Here is a 24,812-nt window from a genome sequence, read left to right as displayed (position 1 = left end):
TTTTTGCAACCTGGATACAATTCTTTCTTGGAGTCTGCATCAATGGTTGACAGATACTTGTACCCAATCATATCCTTTTTTGGGCCCTCGAAATCTGCAATCATAGCAGCAAAATCTGGCATATCAAGATCGTCGTCATATGCGTCGACGTCTTGGTTTTCCAGTGGGCGTTTCGGCTTTCCGGTGTTCCATTGGTAGCTTGACGCCTCTGCCCCGATGTTAGATTCAACATCCATGTGACATTGGTCGGGGTTTGGCATCTCGCTGCCCTGGGTATCTTCATCCATGACCTCCTCTTCACTGTGTCTGGTCCAACGTATATATCCATCCATGAATCCCCTAGAGACTAAGTGCATCTGGACATCTGCAACTTCATGTGACTCTATATTGGCACAATCAGTACATGGACGCAGGATGTAATCCACATCACCAATTCTCCTCTTTGTACTTTCAGCGAAATTCATGAACTCTGACACGCCACTGATAAAATCTGCAGTTTTCTGATTCTTCATCCATCGAGATCGTTCCATCTGCAGCACACGAATGGTAATTAAAAACAAAACAACAACATTAATACACGGATTAACTACTGCCCAAAGATGCATGCATAAATCACAAGGTTTTATTTTAATAATTACTGAGTTTGCTCCATAGTTTTATCCAGACATGCAATGACAAAAATTAATGGCCACTCAATTTACATGCAAAGTACTAGTACAACACTACACTTAGGAATTGAATACCTTAATTAAGCCACTCATGAAAAGAATACCTTAATTATTTAGCCGCGCGGCGACCTCCACCCAGCAGACAGACAAGCGCAATGCGGTGGCATGCTGAGACAGCAGGGTCGAGGAGCAAAGCTTAGTGCGACTGCCGCCTGAAGTTTGACCTCCACTATCCCGCCATCGACCGTGATGGATGTTCTTGAATCACGCCGCCACCAACCTCGATGGTTGAGCTCCTCCTATCTCCCGCTGCAGACCGAGGATTGACCTCCTATGATGCCGCCACCGCCCATCGACCGAGGATTGACCTCTTCTCCGGTAGCCACTGCCTAGGCCGCCGCCGCCATCTCTATATGCAGAGCGGCTGTTTACACGGTATCTCACCGTAACTCAATTATATGGACAGGGTAGTACATCACATATGGTTATGTGACGGCAACCGTGTCTAACCTACGTTGTCTTCTCACACGGTTTGGTGCGGAAATCGTGTGTGACGTTGTAATACCTAACACAAACGACATGTACAAACAGTGTGCCATATACAACATCTATATAGTATCATTAGTAGTTCCCGGCCGTTAGCTTATCTCCACAGTTTCCCCATTTCCCCCAAATCCCTACATAGCCTCCAAATTTCCTCACGTGGCACTGACATTGGGGGAATGCGGACGAGTGGTGCTGATGGTTTCGGTGCGGCTGCTCCTGCTCGTATCGCCGCCATGACGGCGGTCGCCGCCGAGAACTTTCCTAAGGTCATCAGAAGGCAAGTGTACTAAAGATCTGAATTGTCCTGTCAGGTTCCAATCTATCCCGATCTTTTTTTATAGCTCCTTGTTGAATCCGTCCTGAATGACCCCCCCCCCCCCGGGAAAGCGATCTGTCGCTGGATCCGGAGCATTACTCCAGACTCCCACAACACGAGTTCGACTCCGAGTTTTGCGCCACCGAGAAGTACCAAAATCTGATTTGTGTGCATGGGCACACTCCCGCTCGACGTCTATGCACGGAGGGATTGGAGATTGGCAGGCGGTTTCTCAGTTGACCCTTAGAGGTTAGTGCTAATTAAGTTCATCATTTTACTTCAGTTAATGCCACTCTCATCCAGAATACTATTTAACATTGGCAGGGATATGAGGCTTGTGCCTTTGTTAACTGGCTGGATGAAGAATGACATGGCAGGGCTCGGAGTGTTATCACCAAGCTCGCAGAAGATAACGTAAAGCTGAAGAAGAACTGGGTGATCTGGAATGTACAATCAGTACGATGAAGCAAGAAAGAATCAATCATAGGCAACAGATGAAAGCAAGAGACAAGAAGGAACTAGCATGTGTAGTTGTGGTTGTCGCATTAGCCATGTTCTATGTGCTATTTGCAATGATGATTAGGAGTTATGTTTGACAGTATTGCTAAAGCACATCTAGATGTGCTCTAAGTAATGCACATCTAGGTCCTATGCCATTGATGTTACGCGAAGATTCATGCAGATATTTTTCTTTGTCTTTTTTCTTTTCCTTTCTAGTTTGATTATTACTGGCTTTATCAATAAAAGGGCTCAATGTATTGCTTGCCAATTGTCCTACTCCGTTCGTACCGGTACCGGTGCATAATCCCAAAACTCTTTCCTTGTGTTTTGTCCTAAAAAAGGAAACCGGCCAAATAGCCAATAGGAGTCCTGCGCAACCCCGAGAATTTGGAGCGACTGGATACAAGTAATCGCGGTTGATTATATCAGCGGTTAGATAATACGTCAAACCATGCTTCAATCCCCGCTTCAATTGGCAGTTCCTCTTCTATGCATACCCTGCTTAAGTGTCCACCATCTTCATCATTCCCGGCAGGCCGCGCTACACACTAGCACACACTCTGCAGCCATGTCGAGCAACAGCGAGGACGACAGTTCGGCCAGCAGTCTGGCGCCTGATGATAGGTCAACATCGGAATCATCCCGCTCGTCTTCCATGAGTCCGGCATTGAGCCCAGACCTTGATTTTATCCGGTTCATGGATGGGATGCCGCCTCCGGAGTCGTCAGACAACAACCAGACGGACGAGGAGCCGTCGGAGGACGAAGAAGAGGACGACGATGATGATAAGGAGGAATGGTCGAATGAGGAGGAGGACGATGACGACAGGAACGACGATGACGACAGCGGCGATGATGAAAAGCCAACGGTCAACGCCAAGAAGCGTCCTTGCCAAGACGATGTCGCGAGGCCATCTAACAACAACAGGAAGAAGTAGAAGGACTAAATTAAGCATACTGCATATATCTCTGTTTATCATGTCAATCTCATCGCAGACGGTTAGTAATATGTATTCGACAGAGATCTTCTACATTATCGCCCACAGGTTGGTTTGTTGAACTGTGTGCCCTAACGAGCACCCAATTCACAAAAAAGACTGTATGGGTTGTCTATAATGATCGCACACAATTCTGATTACCGACCTGTTTGTCAGGTATCACACACATCTTGTTACGCCGAATCGTTTGTGTTCACCTCAATCATCGCAAACGGTTCATCAGAGTGAACTGTATGTTGTATATCGCACACACCTTGACCTGGCTGCCCGTTTCTGTTGTTCTGTCTCATCACAAATAGTTCGTACAGATCAACCGTATGCCCTCATCGCACACGCAACTAAAATCTGAACCGTGTTTGATGTATCATCCATCGCAAATGTTTTGCACCTTTTTTGACGGGTTTTTTACATCACCATTTGCGATTAATGCATCGCACACAGTTTCATCAAAGGTTCTCTAATCATAGTGTCGCGTTAGCAGCATCCTGCATTAGTGATAGTTTCACAAATAGCAAACACATAGTTCCACGTAGTTTCACAACCACTAGACACTACAAGAGCCAAGTATTCAAGAGCAGAATTACTTGCTCCTGCTTCTCTTGGAGGTACGGTCCTCGTTCCTCTTTGAATGAGTCTCTTCAGTCTTCTTCTTGGGCCATCGAGTAATCGGTCTCTGGAAAGGGTCCGGACTCAGCAAATCCTTCTTCTTTGGATTCCTCTTCGACAGCTAAGATGGTTCAGATGATTGAGTTGGTGGAGGTCCATAATCTTCATCGTACTCCTCCCCATTGCTCTCATCCTCCTCGTCCTCATGATACTACTCCTCCTCCCCTTCTTCATGTGTGGCCTCCTCCTCCTCCTCCTCCTCCCCCTCCTCCGCAACCAACCTAGAAGACGAGGGAACATGGCTCGATGAGCCGATGTGACCCTGTGTGGTTGCAGGATGATAAGCTTCAACCGACCCAGCTCCAGCACACCCAAGCAGGCCTACCAGCTTGCGACAACGCTTCACGAACTTCTGCACTCACAATGAAACAAGGGCATAATAAGTATCAGATTTATGATTGCAAGTGAACAAGATGCATCTGTTCCGAGGAGGCTGAAATTGTACCTTCATCGTCCCCCTCACTTTGTTCTCAGATTTTATGCTCCTCTCCCTATTCTGTGATCAACTGATTCTTCTACCGGCTCATCCTGCAAGGCATAGGCCACAAGAAACATCATAATAAAGTCAAACACAATGAAATCATGGGCACGAAGAACAAGCGCACTCACATGTGGAGCGCTTGGCCGTCGGTGTCAGTCAGGGGCCCGGTGGGGTATGCTGATACATCCCAAACTGCATGGCCACTCGTTGTGGCAAGTGCCACTCAACGGCGTACACACAAATCATGCGCACGATGCACCGCCAAAGACCACTATCCGCATCGCACATCACGTTCAGATCGAAGTCCCACTCTCGGTCATGATACGGCCACCAGTTTACCTATTACATGTACATTGGTAAGTTCCCACTCTCGGTCAAAAGTGGAATCAAAGAGAAAGGTGGTGAGCGAGTTCATATACCTGCGTATGCGTCAAAGCGTCCAACTCGTTGGTGTAGGTCTTATACGAAGTTTTGTTTAGGCCCGTGTAGAGTTTGACAACGTCCCACTCGTAAGCTATGGTGGGGTGTTGAGTCTCGTCGTCGTCTTTGCTATAGGCACCCCCATGGGCGTCTTGGCATCTTCCCCGGACGCCCCACCGGCAGCCGCTGCCACATCCAAATGGAGAGGGCCCAGACAAAGCCACCCATATTGGACTTGTCTCCCGTCCTCTTGGTTGCGTCGTCAAGCTGCAAAGCATCAAATGAGGATCAGATATAACAAAATGTCATGGACATACTTTCGTAGATAGGCAATGAGATACTCTCTTACCAAACAGTATAGGTAGGCGAGAGATGCGGTCCCCCATCTGTACCCTGCATCCCAGTCGGCTAGGAATAACAGATACGACCAGTTGGCAGAGTTCCCCAAGCTGTCTGAAAACACGACCTCCGTGAGAAGATACCACAGGTAGGCCCTCGCGTACCACTCCATAGTCGCCTCATCGGCGTCTTCGGGGCATGTCTTCCGGTGCTTCGAGAGCCAGGGTAACGATACACCGGATGTACGTTTACCTTTAGCACCGGGGCAGTCGCCGATGAGGGTGGTAACTCTCTGCTACCAGTTGGTCCTCTCCACTCGCCCGGTGAGTGCTTGACCCTCGATCGGCATGGCAGTAATCATCGACCAATCCTCGAGGGTCACCGTCATCTCCCCGCAAGGTAGATGGAAAGAATGGGTCTCCGGTCCCCACTGGTCAATCAAAGCTGCCAGAGCTGCGCGGACAAGCATCGGCGGCTGATGCTTGAACTGCAACACGAAACCCAACAGTCAGGCTCTCTTGAAGTACGGCGCATAGCGCTCATCGTAGTCCATATTCCCGGCAACCCCATGACTCCTCATGCGCAGTGGCTGGAGCATCTGTCAATCAGAAAACTTTGATCAATATTTCCTTCATATTACTTACCACTCCGTTCTCTATGAAATGGGCACAATGACCCTTGTCAAATGCGTAGTCAAGCATGGAGTACCGTGGGCCGATGTTGTCCGCAAGAGGTGCCCGCCTTAATAAAATTTCATAAACAAAAGCATCATAAGCATAAGCATACATAAACAAAAAATGAAATTTCTTAGTTACATGAACTAGGGTTCATCTTCCAACATGCATATTCCTCCAACAACATCTACTACACATGATGGATCACATCATATCGGCATGCATCATATCAAAATAAAATCCTCCAACATGCATCATATCATCATTTTTTAACATTTTTTTAAATAGAGTTCATCTTGAATGTATTTTCTCCAAACAACATCTTCATATCATCATACCAACATGCATCATAAAACAAAACAAGTCCTCCCACATGCATTACATCATAATTTTTTTAACAAAAAAATTATGAACTAGGGTTCATCTTCACACTAACATATGAACTATTGATTAGAGTTCATATTCAATACCACTAGTTACTAAAGAACTAAGAACTGGAACTACAATCAAACTAAAACAATTCTAGGTGAAAAAAATTCCAATCTAAGTTCAAAAATATGAGGGATTCCAAGCAAATAATGCGTCGAATCGAAAGCAAGTTTGCAAAAACTACTTGGAGGGATCGGAGGAGCTTACGTTTCTCTCTTTGGGGCCATCTCGATCTGCAAAAACGATGAAGAAACGGTGAAGATCCGAGGGGGGAGTGGAGGAGATGAGAGAGGGAGAAAGGGGCGAGGGAAAAAAAAGAAGAAGCTGCCGACCGGGGAGGGGGAGGGGTGGGGAGATGGGCAGGGGCGCAGGGTCGGGCGAAATAACTGCTCGCACCCCCGCCAAGGATGTACCGCCAGCACCCCTGGCGGTAGGGTGCGACGAAGAGGGACGGCGGTCGTCTCCACGTGCTGACGTGGATTAGTACCCGATCCCTGGCGGTAGGATGTCTAACCCTACCGCCAGCACCCCTGGCGGTAAGAAAAAGGGTCAAATCCCGAAAAAATTCCCAACCAGGGTCAGATCCTGAATTTGTATGCGAGAAAGGTCAAAACACGAAATTTTGCCTCCCCCTGTACTTGTCTCCTGGCAGGAGCCATTGATGTTGATCTTCAGGAAATCTTCAGATGGCTTAGGCCAGTGATCGGTACACATGACACCAGTTTGCCTGCTCCTGCAAAAGATATACACATTGTATTATACTCCTATGTACAAGGGCAAAAGAACTACTATTATGCTCGATAAAAAGGTGATTAGTAAACTCGGTTACCTAGCGCAGGGCTGAAGTGGAGACCGCAGCAGGCAGAGGAGACAGGCACTCCAGCAACGACAGCATTGCGCGACTTCCAAAGATTCCATATAAGGGGAACGGAGTGCAAGGAGACATTGGCCTCTGGCTTTTTTTTTTTGAACCGGGCATTGCCCCTTTCCATTATAACTGAATAACGGAAATACAACATTGGCCTCTGGCTGCAGCAAAGAATCCACAATTCCCAAAGCACGTACAGACCAATGAAGGCCCGAGACAACCAAACATCCAAGACACATACAGCGTTCCCAGGCACACTTGCATCAAGCATCCGCCTCTGGCGCACGCAGGCGCAACAAAGACTCAGAAAACATAAAGACTGAAGCTTTCCTTTCAACACTATCAGCGTGTCTTTACGCTTTGCCTGTATAAGAAAGGCAGCCACTGCAAGAGCAACCCAGCGGCTTTGTGAACAGTCTGTAAAGGAGAAACATGCAGCTTATGCTCGGAAATCAAATCCTTACGGCAACACCAACACAGCCAAGTAAGATGTCACTGACAAGCACCAGGTTGGTTTCTCTCCACGTTGTTTTCGTATATTTGCATTTTAGGAAGATATGACTGTCGCTCTCGTCAAGTCTATCCATATCAATTCCTCTGCACTTTAGGTTGGGAAGTGGAAAGGCTATCCTAATCTCCAAAGGAACATGCATATTTTCCTTGGCAATTTTTCGCTCCATATTTGTTCCAACAGCTGGTCGTACATGCAGCAGTCCAGCACTGACGCCTTCCTATCCAACAACAGTAATACTGACATCTCCCTGTCCAAGAATACATCAAAAGGCTCTTATTACATCCGTTGGGAAAAAGAACCTAGCTTGCCCAATGACTAGGTATAAATTGTTCAAAACACAACCGCGAATCAGATTAAAGCCTGAAGCTATAATTAAGTTGCATGTAAGAACAATGCAAGCTTATAAGATTCAGCAACATATATAAAAACTTGTGGCCTTGATAAGGATAAGTAAACAGCTAGCTAGCAGTAGCAGGCATAAATGTAAAGAAGATCGAACAACTTGTTAATACATATAAGCAACTAGCCTATTATTACATCATCACGGGCACAATACAAGTTGAGCAGCTAGCTAGCCAAGCCAAAAAAAAACATCATGAATTAAAGATCATACAAGGAAGGGAGAGTAGGAAGATAACCCCCCGCCTGATCAGTTCGAGCACCACCTCCCCACCCCCTCAATGGACCAGGCCTGAAAGAACCGACTACTGATATTTCTGGGCATTTATTTATTTACTGCAGACCGTAGTACAGGCATTAACCTCACCATGGACAGTTGCTATTGCGATGATGAAGCAAGCAATGTCATGACTACCCTTTGCACATATAGCAATGTCTCCATAACTGACGACCGGAGTCTGTGCTGAAATAGATGTGCAGTGCATCAATATTGTTCAGACCACTCCTTGAATCTCCTGTTGGAGCAAAACTAGCTCAGTGTGAATGCGCCGTGATCTCAATGCACAAATCAATCATACATGCTGGCATGCATTTAAACAAGAAATGGTAAAGGTAATCGTTTTTATAACCAGAGATACAATACAAAATTGATGAACAAATATCAGATAAAATAGACTGAGTTTACCCACCACACCACACCACACCAGCATGGAAGCAATCAATTAAGTCAAGTAGTAATTGACTCCTCCATATCAATTTGCCTACAGTATGGTATGCTAGCAGTAGTTAGCTCAAAAAGATGTCCTGCGCTGAAATCATCTTTGATAAGGCTGATACTGCGCTCCACGTCACCAGTATGCCGATGCGCCATCAGCAGCCAAACGAAAGTAATGAGCTCTCCCCCGGTGCTCAGGTGCCGGGCATGCTCTTCCGGACGGGACTTTCCAGCTGCATAGACGAGCATCCGCACCCACACCTTCTCTAGTATCGCCAGCTCGGCATTGATGCCCTGTTGATTTTCTAGCACCACCGTTTGCTCCTTCCAGAAGCCCAGACCAGGACCCTCATATTCTGAAGCCAACCACTCAAGAAAATTCTCCTTTCTGGAGGCAACATCGGCTGCTACCATAAAATCCTGCACCTTGCTGTTGGAGGAGGAGGCACCCCTGGACCAGTCTGAGGCAGCCGCTGCTACCATAAAATCCTGCACGTTGCTGCTCACGGGTAGCATGGCAGGTTGCGCCAGCAGCAGGTACAACATGTACTCAGATAGCCTCTTGCAGTTATCCATAAGACGCCGCCACCGCTGTGCTGCCTCTTGGTCTTGCTCTTGGACGGCCAGGTCAATCGGGAGCCGACCACTGCTGCTCACCATCATCGACTTCGCCACCTTGTGCATCACCACATCTGTCCAAATGTGTAGCGACAGCAAGGCCTTCTCGAAGGGGAGGACAAGTAGTGATCTATAAGCACTTGGAACGCAGATGCGCTCAGGAAGCCACCCCCTGTCATGACCTATTGTTTCGTGGATAAGCTCCTTCATCTCCCTTGTGATGTGGGCATGCTTGGTGTTTCTTATCTTGTTCCACAGTTCACTAGCTCCAAATACGCCTGCCATCTTTGACATGATGACAGTGCTACTCCACCTTCTGTCCGTGCTTCTGCTTTTGTTGCAGCAGGAGCTCAAGAAGTTGTACTGTCCCATTGAGTTTGACCACCATGGCTTGGTCTCTGGTTGGATCCTCATGAACATAGGCCAGGCCACTCGAGTGAGCAGCACACGACACCATCCAGCTCGAGCTTCCAACAATGGCCACTCCAATGGTGACATGATCATCACAACGAAGAATGAGCAAGCTTCCAAGCAAACTGCTCCAATGAATAATATGTAGGTGATGGCAGCATCAACTCTACTTCTGTAGTCGACATTGTTGTATACTGATGTTGTTTGCTCAGCATAGGCACTACTACTCACCATCATCTTGACATAGAGCACAAAGGCAATCACTATGGAGGCGAAGGAGACACACCGAAGGATGGCGCCAGACCTTGTTTGAATCACCCGAGATTTTGTGTAGAGGCTGTCATACATTATGCTAAGCTCGATCTCCGCCCTTTTGAAATTCAGTTGTGCATCCCCTCTCGGAACCTCCCGATCGTATTGATACAGAAAGTACTCGCGAGTTAAATCGTCCATGTCGAAGAGTTTCCGTCCAGCGAATATATCCCGCACGCCTCGCTCCCTGAGAAGAGCATACCTAACAATTTCTTGATAGGTCTGCTCTTTTCTTTCAGTACTGAATCCTAGTCCAAATTGAAGGGATGCTTTCTTAGCTTCTGTGCTAGTGGAACTCCTGAGGCCTTCCTGGCTCCCCAACTTGAGTGCCCAAATCCTCTCCCCATACTTGATGATCCCATCAACAAACAACAATGCAGCCGAGATTAAAAGTTGGTAGTATGACAATGTTACCCATTTCCACAGCACATAGACAACTAGGCATGCTTGGCCTAGCAGCATCAGCAGGTGCCTCAACCACAGCTCATTGTCCTCCAATGAAAAAGCAGTCACAGTGTCCTGTCCTCCAAGATGGATAAGAAGGAATGGTGCCCACAATACCATGAGCTGATGAGGGGTTTCACTGGGCATTGATTTATGATGATCATCATTGTTGTCTGTGGTGGAAGTGGTAGCAACCTCGCGTGAAAGAAGGCCCAGAGCATATGCTGCAGTGAAATCAGCTGATAGGTAAGACAACCATGTCATGATCCTAAGCAGCCTATGGTCGTGGCGGCGCCGAAGGCTGCCGGAGAAGAAGAGGAATAGTTGCAGGCAAAAGCTCAAGAGAATCAATACATGGATTTCCCAGTCGCTGAATAGTTGCATAATGGTAATGAACTTTGAAGCTTCTGCCATGGATCGACTTACGTACTCTTGGCAATCCTAGGTAGCCGGTTCTCTCTTGATTTGCAACTGCATGGACATCAGCGGTTTCTGATAATTAGATGCAATCAGGGTATGTTCTGCATCTAGCTAGCTAGACTAATTAAGCAAGAAAAATAACATCAGATAGCAGAGAATTCATGACTCATGACTAAAGTACTTTCGTCAAACTACATATTAAGTATGTTGACCGTGCCATATGCATGATGTGGGTAGGTAGGTAGATGATGTCTTCCATCTAGCATATTTTTTAGATTTTTATCCAAAATTTATTTTTCTGGGAAATTCTCGCAGTATTTTTAGGAGCTGTTTGGACATACATATATGCAGTTGAACGGATATATCCCAATCCCACATTTCTACTCTTCCTATCTACCTCTTAATCCAAACGGCGCCTTAATTTAGTAGTATCAGCATGACCTTGCAATGCAAACATAGCCTCTAATTACATGATGCTCAGCAAAAACCTAGCAATATATAATATATGTGAAAATTGGAATTGGTGTATCAAGGCATACCTGTTGGCTGAGACACTGAATACTCCAGTAATTCCGTATTGAGCACCCAGCTCACATGCACCGCCTTTAACTGGATATATGTGTGCCTATCGTATGATCATATCTATTGAATGTTATAGGTGGGATGATTTCATCCGTGTCATCATTATATACATGTGCTCAGATATCATCGAGATACCTAGCAGGTGTTGCAAGCTAGGGTCTTTATTCCTTTCTCTTTTTCGGATAATGATTCCCTTCTCTTTTTAGACAGTGGAAGCATTTATCAATTATATTCCTTTCTTGTACTAGAAGCCATAGAAAAGTCGGGGCACAATTATCTGCATAAATTAAGTGAACTCTGACTAACAAAAGTAAGCCTTCAAATGAAACAAGTTTTCAGAAAAGTACTTACGCATGGTCTTTATTTTCTGTGCAGTGTTCTGTGACCCCTATTTTCGAAACATACCCTTGACCCAACTGTAGTTTGATCTAATATTTTTTTTTACTTGTTCGGATGGGAATAATATTAAAGCATAAACAAAGAGCAAAATTAGATTGGTATTTCTATGATCTGGAGCAGAAGATCAATAGATTGTTTGCATAAGCCTACTGAAGATGTAAGAAAATGTTGTGATAATAAATAGTAGCACTGACTATGATAGGTATTCCAGATCTTGTAGCTTTGCTTTCCTTGGATGCCTTAGCAAGTTGATTCTTGCTCAAAGCAAGAGAATTATTGATCTAGCCTTCTTTCCCATCATCCTTATTGCAAATCCTTTTCCTTTACCTTAGACCCAGATTTCCTCTCCACTTGTTTAACATCCATTGACTTTTTCTTTGCAGGAGATTCATCGGGTTCTTCACTCCAAGCATGACATTTCAGTCTCATCAATTTCCTCTCCCAACGATAAATTCTCAGAACCAGACAACTAGTGTTGTCTTGATCATCATTCCTTTCTCAGATTCAAGTGCTTGCTTCCATCTCTCACTCCTTTTTGGATTATAAAACCAAACATCACTATTCTGGTACTTCATACAACTATACAAGAGTTAAAAGGACTGTCGTGAGACACCACTCTTTTGATCATTGGATAGTACCAATCTGTTCTTGCAAATATAGGTGAAATTTACTATGATATGCTATTGTCAACTATAGGAAGAATATCCAGTCAATATATCAAAAAAATCAGTGGTCTACTATTTGTGTTCCCTTTTCAGAAAGTTCATTTTTCTCTTTGTCCAGAAAAGTACATATAACTATGAAGTACGGAAAGAAAAGGTGAGAAATAGACATGGTAGGGAATACAGAAGTAGAATGGAAATGGAAAAAGGCGAGGCAAGAAAAAAGGTGTTCAGCTACAGTACAACAGAATAAGCTAATAAACATGTCACTTGTTGCGTATTACAGAATTTCGAGTGCTCATATTCTAGTAGATGAAAATGTATTACTCCTTAAACACAGTTTCCAAAACAATTGACAAGGTGGTGTGAGTGTATCATCTCAAGAGGTAGCAACGTCAGTTTCACAGCGAAGTTGGAAATGTTCCTAGAGTCCCAAAGGAAGGTAGCATACACACACCGTGGGTAGTTAGTTTGTGGCAATATCCAATTAGTAATTTCTAGACACATGAAGGTGATAGAAATGAATGACAACAATGCGAAAAAGGGAAGCATGAGTTCTCAGTGTTCTCCAACCAGTTTGATGTGCTAAACGTGTATTCAGAGTCATATACTCATCCCAACTGAGCTAATTACGCTTTATTTTGGGTTCAGGCCACAACAAACAGCTTCAATTAATACTCTTTATTTTGGGTTCAGGTCACAATGACAAGCAGCTTCAACTAACCCAAAAAAGAACTATAACAAAAATAAATGTATTATTATCTTTCTATGTTCTACTACTGAACATTCTGATTAATATTCTGAACCAAATCAAAGAGTAGCATATGGTTCAAAGATAAAATAGTTCATTTTTTGAAGTGAGATCCTGATCCCATTTCTGTTATGATCAATGGAAGTAACAGTGTCCTGCGGTCTTACAACTTGGAACAGGTACATAACAGAGTGATCTCACATACAGCTTTTGGAGAAAACGTACACCCTACTGCTGATCTGTAACAGCAGAAGGTAGAGTAGCATTTGTACACTAGATAGTGTAAATTTGAAATTTTAACCAGGCTGAGTCAACTCTACCTCTTACCTACCAGAAGACATTTAAATAAAGTACCATAAAGACCAGTCAGTACCTCTATAGCCCCAGTCTTCATTGATGGCTTCTGTCGGGCGCAGCCGCACCACCCCCTTGACAGCAACCACTGTGGGCCAGTTCTTTTCGACTTGTTCCACTCTTAGCCTATTCACAATAGAGTAAGCTTGAAGGTATTCTGGCAGAGCTGTCACCTGCAGATAGAGTAGAATAAACCCAGGGCTTGAGATCTCTATACAGTTTGAACAACAATGACAGTAAACATCAAATCTAGAACTGGTAATCTTGTAAGAATTAGTATCAATAAAACAGATACTGCATTTTATTTCCGATAAACCACAAAGGGGATGAGAATATTAGTTTGACTGTGTAAGTTATGTGATCATGCAACAACGGTAGCTACTGTGTTTACTTTTGTGAAGAAAGAAATATCAATACAGCAGCAACTACTCTACTCCACAGAGTACATTACAATGATCAGGACTTCGCAGCTACGAGATCATAAACCGATGTTCCTCTAGGTTTGCAACAATAACAATGATAACAACCAAAGGTGCCACCAACGACATCAAAAAAAGAAATGACTCACTCACCTGGACCATGCCGGATGAGTCGCGGACAAGGTGAGGCCCACGTGGGAGCGGCGGAGGGTGATCCAGCCACAGGGTCTAGGACCAGGAAAGTAGCGAGGCGCGAAGGGCTAGGCGAACACCAGACGCAGCATTTCATAAGAACAAAGACTGCGACATTTCATCGAACAGGACGCGGGCAAGGGTGAGCTGATGAATCTTGACAAGAGAGAACGGTACGTGGGAAGCCGAATATTGGTCCGGAGTGATTCTGGCGGGTAGTGACAGGTGAAGAACGGCGGCGGAGGCGGAAGTAAGAGGAGGCGAGAAGCTGAAGCGTGGCAGCGGCGGCGGTGGCGGCAGGTGGGAAGGAGGAGAGGGATGAAGCGTGGGAGAGGCACGAGAATGCGGAAGCGTGCTAGGAGGAGGATGCGCGGGAGAGGGAGAGGGAGGCGCCATGGCGGGAGGAGGACGGCGACGCGGAGAGCAAGGAGAGCGCGAGGAGGGAGACTGTGAGAGGCGGAGCGGATAGACGAGGTGTTGGGGCAGGAGGAGGAGGAAGCGAGGACACGCGGTGGGGGCACGGCGGCGGCCGACAGGTGGAGGGCCGGCGTGGCGGAGGGGCCATCGGGCCGGCGGTGAGAGTCGCCGGAGTACATGACGGACGCGGCGGGTGCGAGGTGTGAACTGTGTGGCCGATACGTACAGCGCTGTAGAGTGTAGAGTGTTGTGTGTTTGACGACTCGAGGACTCCCGGTTGGCCGTTGGATCAGGAATCAACGTATTCTTCAGATTCCATTTGATGAGTGATGAAACCATGTCTGCGGGCGCCCAATTGTGGATTGGGTTAATCATCTGAATTTTTTTCGTTGAGATGGTGGGGGATGATCAGCTTGCTTGCGAGGTAAGAAAAGGTCGCTCGAAATGCTTCCTGATGCAAAGGGCTTTCATGTTGCCCAGCTGTTCTAAGGAGTAAGGCCCGCCTCAACTCTAAGGATTGGCTTGCTTTAACGGCGTGCAGCTCGAAAAGCTTCAGATCAACACTCCTAGAAGTTTGGGCCTTCTTTGGTTTACATGATAGGAATAGGAAAAATATAGGAAGTGAGATGGCATGCATCTCGATTCTTATAAAGCATTTGATGCATAGAATAGGAATTATTTTATTGAGTGTGACTAATTTTTTTTTCTTTAAAATGTGAAGGATTGCTTTCTATCCTGCATGGGAATAGAAATCCATTCCTACAATTCAAAGGCCTCCATAAAAAAAATTCCTTTGAAAATCCTATCCTATAAGATTTCTACAAACCAAGAAGGCTTTGAATGTCAAAATTGATGGTTCAATATAATATGTATTTAGAGGTGGAACTCATCTTTTGTTTTTGATCACTAAATCCTTGATAGTGCTGTTTGCAGAAATGGGTGTCAATAAGTATTTAAAGCAACAAGGGAGGTCTCAGATTGATGGTCAATTTTCCCTTTTTGGTGTTGTTTCATCGAGGTTTTTATTCAAAGAGTTGCAATTTTCATTCTTTTCATATGACTGATGTCCTAAATTAGTAAGAACTTATTTGATTTGATAATTGCATGATCTAGGTATTCCGTCTTATGGAGTTGGAGCTTGCTTACACATAGCTGATATGTTATTAATACTAGTAAAACGCCCGTGCGTTGCTACGGGCTATACTGTATATAAATGAATCAGACAAATTATTGATATTGAAGCTTATTTCTCTCTCATACACCAACCTTAAGGTCGACGGCAGGTTCCCGTGATCTAGTGTAGCAACATAAAAACTCCACCCCATGACACACCCTTATGTTTTCCTGTCGGACCCTCCCCTTCCGCTCGGTTTTCGCCGTAGTGAGACATTTCTCGCTGGAGCCCTCTCCTTTAAAACGGGATGACGCCCACCTCACCTTCGCCATCGCGGCCTCTCTCCTTCACACCATACTTCCCCACGAAGGGATTGCATTTAGACGTCGAAAAAAATCGATGGCTAGGGAGTCATGGAGGAGGGGTAGAGAACGAACCGGTGAAAGCCAAAAAACCTGCGTATAATGTTCGCTCTACCTGGGTCATAGAGGAGTCCCCCTGGTAGAGGAGTTTGGGGAGAAGAGGTCGGCGACGCGAGGACACGTCGGGAGGATCGCAAGGAAGGCACGCTGGTAGAGGAGATCAAAGAGAAGAGGATGGCAGCGCGAGGACGTCGGGATTATCGCGAGGAGGGCAGGCGATGGGAGGATTGCGTTCACATACACGTTAATGGGCCAGCCCATGCTGTGATGTGATGATGTCAAAGGTGGGAGAAAGATAGGAGTGGTGGGATGAGGTGGAGTGAGGCGAGACTACCAACTAAGACATTAGTAGTAGAGATTACTGAGGGTTGGTATAACATACATAATCCTTATGGAAAATGTTAGGCCGAATCTTTGAGTAAGTGAATCTATCTTGTAAACTCCATTGCAGACCATGCATATACATTATTCTCCAGAAGAACTGGTGCAGATTATTTGAAGGAGCTTGATATCCCATATCCCATAGTCCTCGTGTAGTCTTGTATTGAAAGATATAGGTATGTAAGACAGTTAACTTGGAATGAAATAGATAATAAAATGGAAAAGAGAAGAACTGAAATGAGGTAGAACTTCCAGTAGGGTCACATTTCATTACTCAGACTAACCAAAAGTTTCAGAACCGAGTTCTTGGAGCTCTTTGTCTTTGAGGTCATCATTTTTTATAATCTAAAACGTGAACATTTGGTTGGTAAAGAACATTACGTGTTAAATATGATATGTTATAGCAAGCCTAATATCAGGACCACCTCTCATGGGCACAATCAACTCCCTAAAGTTTTTTTTATCAGATGCATAATGCACATCACTTACCGAGGAAGATTTTAGCCTCTTCAACTAACAATCGGCATCCCTTGTCAAATCTCACACCAATGCACATGTAATCATTCTACACTTTGATTGATAGACTGAAAATAAATACACAAAAGATAGGAGCTACTCATATTCAAACTTCTGCCACAAGCTCGTTGATGGTCATGCCCCTTCAACATGTTCACACATAGTGCATCAAAAAATAATATTCCTCCAACCAGCCCATACAGAATGCCTCAAATTAACATGATAAAACAAATCCAGATTGCATTATTCATTGAAATTATAAAAAATGAAAACATCTCAAACCAATATGTATGTAGAACCTGAAATTATATCTTAGGTATCAAAACGACTATACAACCTTCCAAAAAGCGAAGGAGGACCATACATAATACAATACTCCTTTCCAGCGCTTTACGTCGCCCGCCTCCCAATGCATCCCTGGTCATCTCCATGGCCTACAGGAGGCGCTTCACCTACAGCAGAATTTCGAGATAGGAATCCCTTCTTCACCTACATCAAAATTTCGAGATCCCAACACTATCAGGCTAATACAAAGATCCATGAGAAGTGTGAACACACCAACGTCTCCGGGTATGCATGGACTGTACGGGTAACTGATTTGGGAAACGTAGGCGGCGATGCTGGCATGGCCGACGTCACATGATGCATCTATAGTGAGACCGGCGGCGGCCAGCAGCACCGTGGCGGCCTAATTCGATAAGCGCGGCGGTCGAGTACCTGGAAGGCCAGTAGCCCATGCCCACGACGTTGGCAAAGTAGCTCGGGATGGCAGCGGCGAATCGCTGGGTTACCCGTGTCAGTGACCTCGAGGCGTCGTTGGCGGAAGGGGAGCTTGTTTCCACTGTCGCAGATCTCCCATGCGACATCAATGGTCGACAACATCGGTCTCTCTCGATGGACCGGATCTTTCCCTGTCGCGGTATTCGGGGGAGAGGGGGTAGGCAGTGCCAAACAGCGGAGGGAGAGGCTTGACCTGGCAGGTTCTTGATCGGTTTGACAGTTCTTTTTTTTCAAGGATAGCTGAATGCCCTTGCGTTGCTATGGGACATCCAAGATATATATATATTGATCAATAAACATAAGGTTATTAATTCTACTTCACAAACTTCGACAATGCATGCACATTTTAATTTTCGATCAAAAACAAAGGTAAAAAACTCCTATAACAGTGGATAAAATACAAGAAATCAGTCTAACTAAAAATACCATGTCTACCTTAGAACGTCTATAATATCAATAAGAAGTCTGCTACAAAACCTACTAACAGGTGGAAAAGGGGCAGCTAGTATCTCTCCAACAAACAAAATCGTACCATACAAAATAAATTGCCTGCAGTCAATAAAACAGTAGTAGGGCATCTGAACAAAAAATACATAGGGAAAATGGAACATGTCGTTTCAAAGATTACATCAATCCTGTCAATGTTAACCACAATACTGAAGATAGGCCATAATGGCCACATGACCATCTGCACTGTACTGATAACTGAACTGCGTGTCTTCATTGCTATCATTATAGATTAACATATTTAATTGTTTCAGCACAAAGGTTCCATAATGTCAGGGTAAATTCAAGAATCTTCACACGCACTTAATAGACCATGTAATAGCATGTTGAAAACTATGCAGGAAAAGCATGGTTCCGAGATACTTAAGTCTTGAGGTCAGTCCAGTCTTACCACGAAAATGAAAATACCATATGATGTCTGGTGCAGCTCCCTATTCATCAGTAGAGAATCCTTCGATTTATTTACATGAAGATTCTTATTGGGCATGGCTGCATCAATCCGAGTATATATATCTGGATGATTGATTCCACACATGTGGAGCAGATATTGGAGATTATTAAGATTCTAGTTTATTCCAAACTTTATTTATTTTTATCCCAGTTCTAGACTTCTAATGTCTGTGAAAGAAGAAAATCTTGACCGGAACACAAAATGGCAACAATAAGAAAAAGTTATCACCGGAGCAATGCAGTTAAGAGTTCTGGATACCTTTCAGAAAGAAGTGACATATATTAGCATACTTTATCAGAACAATTCAATCTGCAAATTAGCAAACATGGACATTCCGGTGCATAGTAGTACGAAAAAAGGTGAAAAACAAGTGAACTGTGACACAATGTAACAGCTGAATCAACAAGGACATGTTAGAATGCGAACATATTGGAGATGAGAATTCCATTGACCTCTTGTTGGACTCTTCAAATTAGATCACTGATGGCACTTCCAGCAGCGAGGCTTCCCCACGGCAACGCATCTTTCTGGCTATTGTAGCTCTGGAGGATTATGCCATCAGTAGATAATCTACCAGGACCTAAGGCTTCTCCATCCGGCCACGGCTGCAGCCACGTCCACATCGCCGTGGATGCCCCGCCATATCCGCCTAGACGATCGCAGGCTCTTCATCACCAACCTCTTGTTTAGCCACGATGCCACGGTGGCCACCAGGCGGCTTGAAGCCACAAACGACATGCTTGAGCACACATCATGATGTTGGGGGCCACACCCGACAGTGACACCATGCAACGCGTCATGGCGGCGTTCATGGAGGCGTTGGCGCGATGCTAGCTCCCGGCATGGGCTGGCCTGTGCAGGGCACTGCTCCTACCTCGTGCGGCGCCCACACCACCATCGCACCCTATACCATGCAATCAAATTGGCAGATAGAGTGCAAAATAATGGAACAAAATTGACAGAAAGATGAACAATGTGCAGGTAGCAACCTCAAAATACGAGGACTACTCGTTTTGAAGTTTCAGAAGAGTTGATCTCAGAAAACTTCAATTGAACGCAAGGCCGAGTAGCAATGTACCCGGATCAGCAGCCTGATTTTTAGATGGTGTAGCTGGCAAATCTTCAAATCTAGTCCCCAAGAAGGAAATCAAGAGCAGATCATGAAGTTAATATACAGAGCTTCTAGAAATCACACATTCACCTACGTCCAAAATGAAGCCTCCACCTACCAAATGTCCCACAGGCAGTATGTAAGGCAGCGGAATGGATGATCAAATCATAAAACACAATCTAGTATTTACCAGCGATTCAGTATCCTGCACGTCGGACTGGATCTCAGAGAGCCTCTGCTTCATCTTGTCTTCTTAGATCTCACCATGTAAGACGAAACCAACAACATCGAATAGAAATAGGCACGGGAAGAGATGGTGGCGATCTTGGCGAAGACCTCGCAGACGCAGAGTCGCAGTACTGGCGCTCGTAGCCCTGGAACACCTCGCTGCTTATGATTGCTCCTCTTGATCGCCTTTCATGGCATGCATTAAAGATAAATGGTAGCTAACCAGACCTGGCCGCTGCCACCGCCGAGAGGAGGTTGAGTAGTCAGCTGTTTGCGTAGGTGAAAGCTGCTATGTACGTCCTTGATCCATCGCCCGCCGTCCAGGATCGACCCATGCACATGAGACAATACTGGGCGCGCATCGAAGCAGACTTCATGGCTATGTCCCGGATCCACCGCCCTCTGTCCTGCTTGACCCATCCACATGAATCAACACCGGACGCACCGGCTCGTCATCGATGCCGATGAGCTGTTTCATTGCGAGGTCAAGGGGGACCACGGAAGGGCCGCACTGGTGCATGTGCTACGCGCTACTCGCTAGCGGCGTCAACTAGGAAGGGGCGGCTAGGGTTTGAACAGGGAGGAGGAGACACGGCTTGCGTGGATTTTTCGTTGCTTGCGTGCGTGGGTATGACGGTTTTGCTGGTTCTTTCGCCGGATCACATGGGGGTGGGACCACGTAATTAAGAAGAGCGAATCACGTTTGGGGTGGAACATACGCAGGGAAAACCAAGAGCGCACGGGAGGGAGGCTAGACGAAGGGTTCGACGACGTAAGACGGGAAACGGAACGCTGCGTTTCTTTTAGGTATTATAGGTAATTGCCCGTGCGTTGCTACGGGAGCATCCAATCCTATTGTTCTACTATGAATGTATATCTTTATGGCACATTCTTGTTGTTCTAACATATATCTTTAGGGCACATCAGGCCACACTGTTGACTTCTTTTTACCATTAAATAATTTCTTCCTCCTACTTTCTCAAGAGTTGCTAATGTAGATGAATTTAAGAATTTTGCATAATGTTTCCCCCAAACAAGCTATTCCACCTACTTTATCTCACTCTAGCAGGCACTATGTATCCTAGCTTCTAACTCTCTACAAAAGATAGGAAATGGACTGTTCAAACATAACATTATTCAGAAAAGAGCAAAAGCATGATTCTCAGGAAGAATGTATAGCAAATGTTTTACTAATGCTAGTATATTGAACAAGTTCAAGTAATATGACATAAAAATAGAAATGTGCAAGCCAATTGGCGAGGGGAGCCATCTGGTAGATAGTGCACACCATCTTCTCATGTTCTGTAAAAAATTCTTTCATGCCTTCCAGCAACATCTATATCCATGCCTTGTTGCCCAGCATCCTTTTCATATATGGTGTAGATCATAATATCTATATCCATCCTTTTCTAATATAGGAGAAGAGGCAAATGTTAATAGACATGCTAAAAAAAGTTAGTTGTAGAGGTGGGAAATGCATATGCATCCTAGCTGTAGATCCACTGCAGAATATATCCTGGTATGCCAATGAAAGCAATTGTTTTCCTTCGGTGAAGATTTTGTATCCTGCACATGAGCTGCATAATATCGATGGAGCACGAACCATGTAAAGCACATTAATATTTCAAAATGTAAAAGCACTTACCACGTAGCATGGATTATTAACTCTGATTTGTTAAATAAGTACTAAACTTCCTTCTATGAGGATAAGTCATTCGTGATAAAGTGCTAACTCCACTCTAATGAGACTATTGTCAGGTTGAGAGGATACAGAAAACTGAGTTACAAGCATAGAAAAATGAAAAACAAAGCATACTATTGTTTGGACAATTGTATAGTCTGGTCATACGGTAAACTTTTCCGTTGATGTGAAATACATCAAGGTCCTTTCAGAGGAAATATTACACAATTGTCATGGTCTCATGGATCAGTGGAAGTTACTCACAACAACACACCCAGATTATGGATAGCTAGAATCAAGCCATACATGAACTAAAGACGTGAAAAAAGCCTGGAATTTTGACTTCAGGTTCCATTCATGCTTTCATGTTTCCCGTGAATCTGAATCATCAGCTGTGTAGGGCAGTTTCATATGCACCTGCGATGTCAAGAAAAATTCGTTAAAGGAATAAGATAACAAAAGCTATACTGGATGGAGGCCAACCATGTTATACTCTGGAAGGAGGGTCTAATAGCTAAGGGATATTTTCAGATAATAAGTTTGGCAGTGAAAATTCCAATATCTACATAAAATGTCGTATCAAAGGATTTCATATGGGGGGAGGATTCTGAATATTGGCCTCACGGGAAATAGAGGCGTGAGGTTCTGTTCAACGTGATGGAATGGTAGGACGAACAGAAGCAGCAGCATAGCAGCGTCAGCAATATGGACAACAGCAGCAGCATAGTGGCAAAATTGCATCTCTCACGCAGCAACGTACATGCATCGGTGCCACAACGCACACCAGCGTGTGGTCACGCACCTTGGCTACATCGCTGCACGAAGAGCAGGCAGACCTCTACCTTGGCCAGTGACCTGCCACCCGAATCCTCTCCTTCCCATGACGGCGGCCTGTCTCCCGCATCCTCTCCTCCCCCCAACGGCTACCTCTCCTCTAGTCAGGGCGCCCCCCTCTCTCTCTCTCCATCACGATTGACTTGATGCACCCATGACGGATCTGGGAGGAGCGAATAAAGGAGAGGATCGAGGGAAGCTAAACAATTAAAAGGAAGGAATAGGAGAGATGTCATCCGTGATTGGCCTGAATTAATTGTATTATGCATTAACCAAATAAGGTATTAATCCGTGAATTGATTGAATTACCAAATATTGATCGAGAGGAGAGGAAATCGATGTAGGGTGAGAAAGGATGGACGAATGGGTGGGACGACGTAAGAGGGGAGACGGATCCTTACGGTTCTTTTAGATAAAGTAGAGATAGAGATTAATTAATAATAATAATAATAATAATTAGAGAATTAGAGATTAGAGATTAGAGATTATTTGCTTCCTGAAAATCTATTATTTGTTTCCTAAAGCAAATTGCATTAATGAGAGAGATCCGTTGATTTGGCTAAGGTAGGAAAGAATCTATTATTTGTTTGCTAAAGAAAATTACATTAATGGGAGAGATCCGTTGATTTGGCTAAGGTAGAAAAGAATTTATTATTTGTTTCCTAAAGCAAATTGCATTAATGAGAGAGATTCATTGATTTGGCTAAGGTAGGAAAGAATCTATTATTTGTTTGCTAAAGCAAATTGCATTAATAGGGGAGATCCGTTGATTTGGCTAAGGTAGGAAAGAATCTATTATTTGTTTCCTAAAGCCAATTGCATTAATGAGAGAGATTCGTTGATTTGGCTAAGGTAGGAAAGAATTTGTTATTTGTTTGCTAAAGCAAATTGCATTAATGGGAGAGATCCGTTGATTTGGCTAAGGTAGAAAAGAATCTATTATTTGTTTCCTAAAGCAAATTGCATTAATGAGAGAGATTCGTTGATTTGGCTAAGGTAGAAAAGTTAGATCCGTGATCTTTTGTCATTAGGAAAGTGTTGAAAATAAACCGTACCGGACTACCAACTCCTCCATTAAGTTTTTTTCACTGGTTAATTTTCATAGGTTTTTTTGCTGGATTGTCTTGGGTGCGATCGGAGGTTGGGCCCTGGAATGCGTGAGGGTGGGTGGGGGCTTCGGTACGTGGTTTTTTCGGTTCGTGGCGGCTCAGTGTAAGGTGGGACGAGGTACCAAAAAAAACCATGGAAGGTGGGACGAAAAAAACCCTGGAAGCGAGACTACCAACTGCTCCATTGGGAGTAGAGATCTAATCTACTAATGCTAAGAAACTTAATTTCAGGACATTTGTTTGTACTAATTGTTTTCCAATTTTGATGAAAATGAACTATATATGTGGTATTAGTTAATACTAGTCAATGTGTAGGTGCAATGCACGTTAATTTGGAAGTATATTAAGTGCATGCGGATATTAAGTTGAATATTATTTGCGTGTTATTATGTGATTAGCATTATATTTGGCATGAAATTAACTACACACTAAACGTGTTGAGCGCTCGACATTGAAGCAGTCTAGGTCATTGGATTGACATGATTTAATGGCCGAGATTAATTGGATCTGCCCCTTTGGGTCTTTTTATATTGGTATAGATATAGATATAGATATAGATATATGTTGTATACATGATCATTATTTAGTATAAAATAGATCATGAGCATCTTGTTGTATAGAGGGGCATGTATATTAAAAGAAAGAATGATGTTATACTCTAAAATTTCGTAGATAATGGGAGAAAGTCATGCTCTAATTGCTATATCACATTTGTTACCAATGTCGTACACTAAATATTAATTGAAATTGTTCACTGCATCACTTCTTGAGTTGTTTGTAATTGTGGTAATCTACTAAGCATAACCATTGTCTGACTGGATATGGGGGCAGCAGTGTGACACAAAGATAGAAATTAGACATTGAATATAATCTTGCAACATATTGACCAATGAAAGGGTGAGGAGGGAAATCATCTACAAAATGTTATACAACTTCAGTTCAATAACATTTTAATTCGGACGGCTGGCGAGAGCTTTTGGCCACCACATAAGAAAGTTTGATTGTGAGTTCGGCTGAATTTGCTCCCATAAAAAAGTATAGAGGGTTGATTGTACAAACAATATCAAATCCATAGTTGGTGTTATGTGTGTGTGTTTTAAAAAAGAAATGCAATGCCTCGCCACCATTATTGATGACCTTGACAAAATCATAGAGATTCGCATC

General features: G+C 44.2%; 1 protein-coding gene and 1 long non-coding RNA gene across 8 annotated transcripts; both read right to left on the bottom strand.

The window, feature by feature from the left end:
• Positions 1-3,944: 3,944 nt before the first annotated feature.
• LOC119317515 lies at positions 3,945-4,705 on the bottom strand. Its single transcript, XR_005153659.1, has 4 exons — positions 4,595-4,705; positions 4,304-4,514; positions 4,140-4,222; positions 3,945-4,046 (listed from the first exon to the last, which is right to left on the bottom strand). It is a non-coding gene; the product is annotated as an uncharacterized LOC119317515 (long non-coding RNA).
• A 2,349-nt stretch (positions 4,706-7,054) lies between these two features.
• Positions 7,055-14,726, bottom strand: LOC119314883. Of its 7 annotated transcripts, none has more exons than XR_005152494.1 (3): positions 14,059-14,726; positions 8,186-13,659; positions 7,055-7,666 (listed from the first exon to the last, which is right to left on the bottom strand). XR_005152494.1 is itself a non-coding variant. In XM_037589566.1 (3 exons), the coding sequence occupies exon 3, from the start codon at positions 10,730-10,732 to the stop codon at positions 8,546-8,548; it is 2,187 nt and encodes a 728-aa protein (XP_037445463.1). In that variant the 5' UTR covers positions 10,733-10,789; positions 11,278-13,659; positions 14,059-14,726; the 3' UTR covers positions 7,687-8,545. The 7 variants fall into 7 exon arrangements, 6 of the variants coding, with proteins under 6 accessions (XP_037445463.1, XP_037445461.1, XP_037445464.1 ...); XM_037589566.1 differs by lacking the exon at positions 7,055-7,666 and having other exon boundaries at positions 7,687-10,789; positions 11,278-13,659; XM_037589564.1 differs by lacking the exon at positions 7,055-7,666 and having other exon boundaries at positions 7,687-12,298; positions 13,506-13,659.
• Between the last annotated feature and the right edge of the window lie 10,086 nt (positions 14,727-24,812).

The sequence above is a fragment of the Triticum dicoccoides genome, chromosome 6A, assembly GCF_002162155.2.
Source record: "Triticum dicoccoides isolate Atlit2015 ecotype Zavitan chromosome 6A, WEW_v2.0, whole genome shotgun sequence".
NCBI lineage: Eukaryota > Viridiplantae > Streptophyta > Magnoliopsida > Poales > Poaceae > Triticum > Triticum dicoccoides.
Note: the sequence above shows the minus strand (reverse complement) of the source record. Positions and strands in the feature narration are given on the sequence as shown.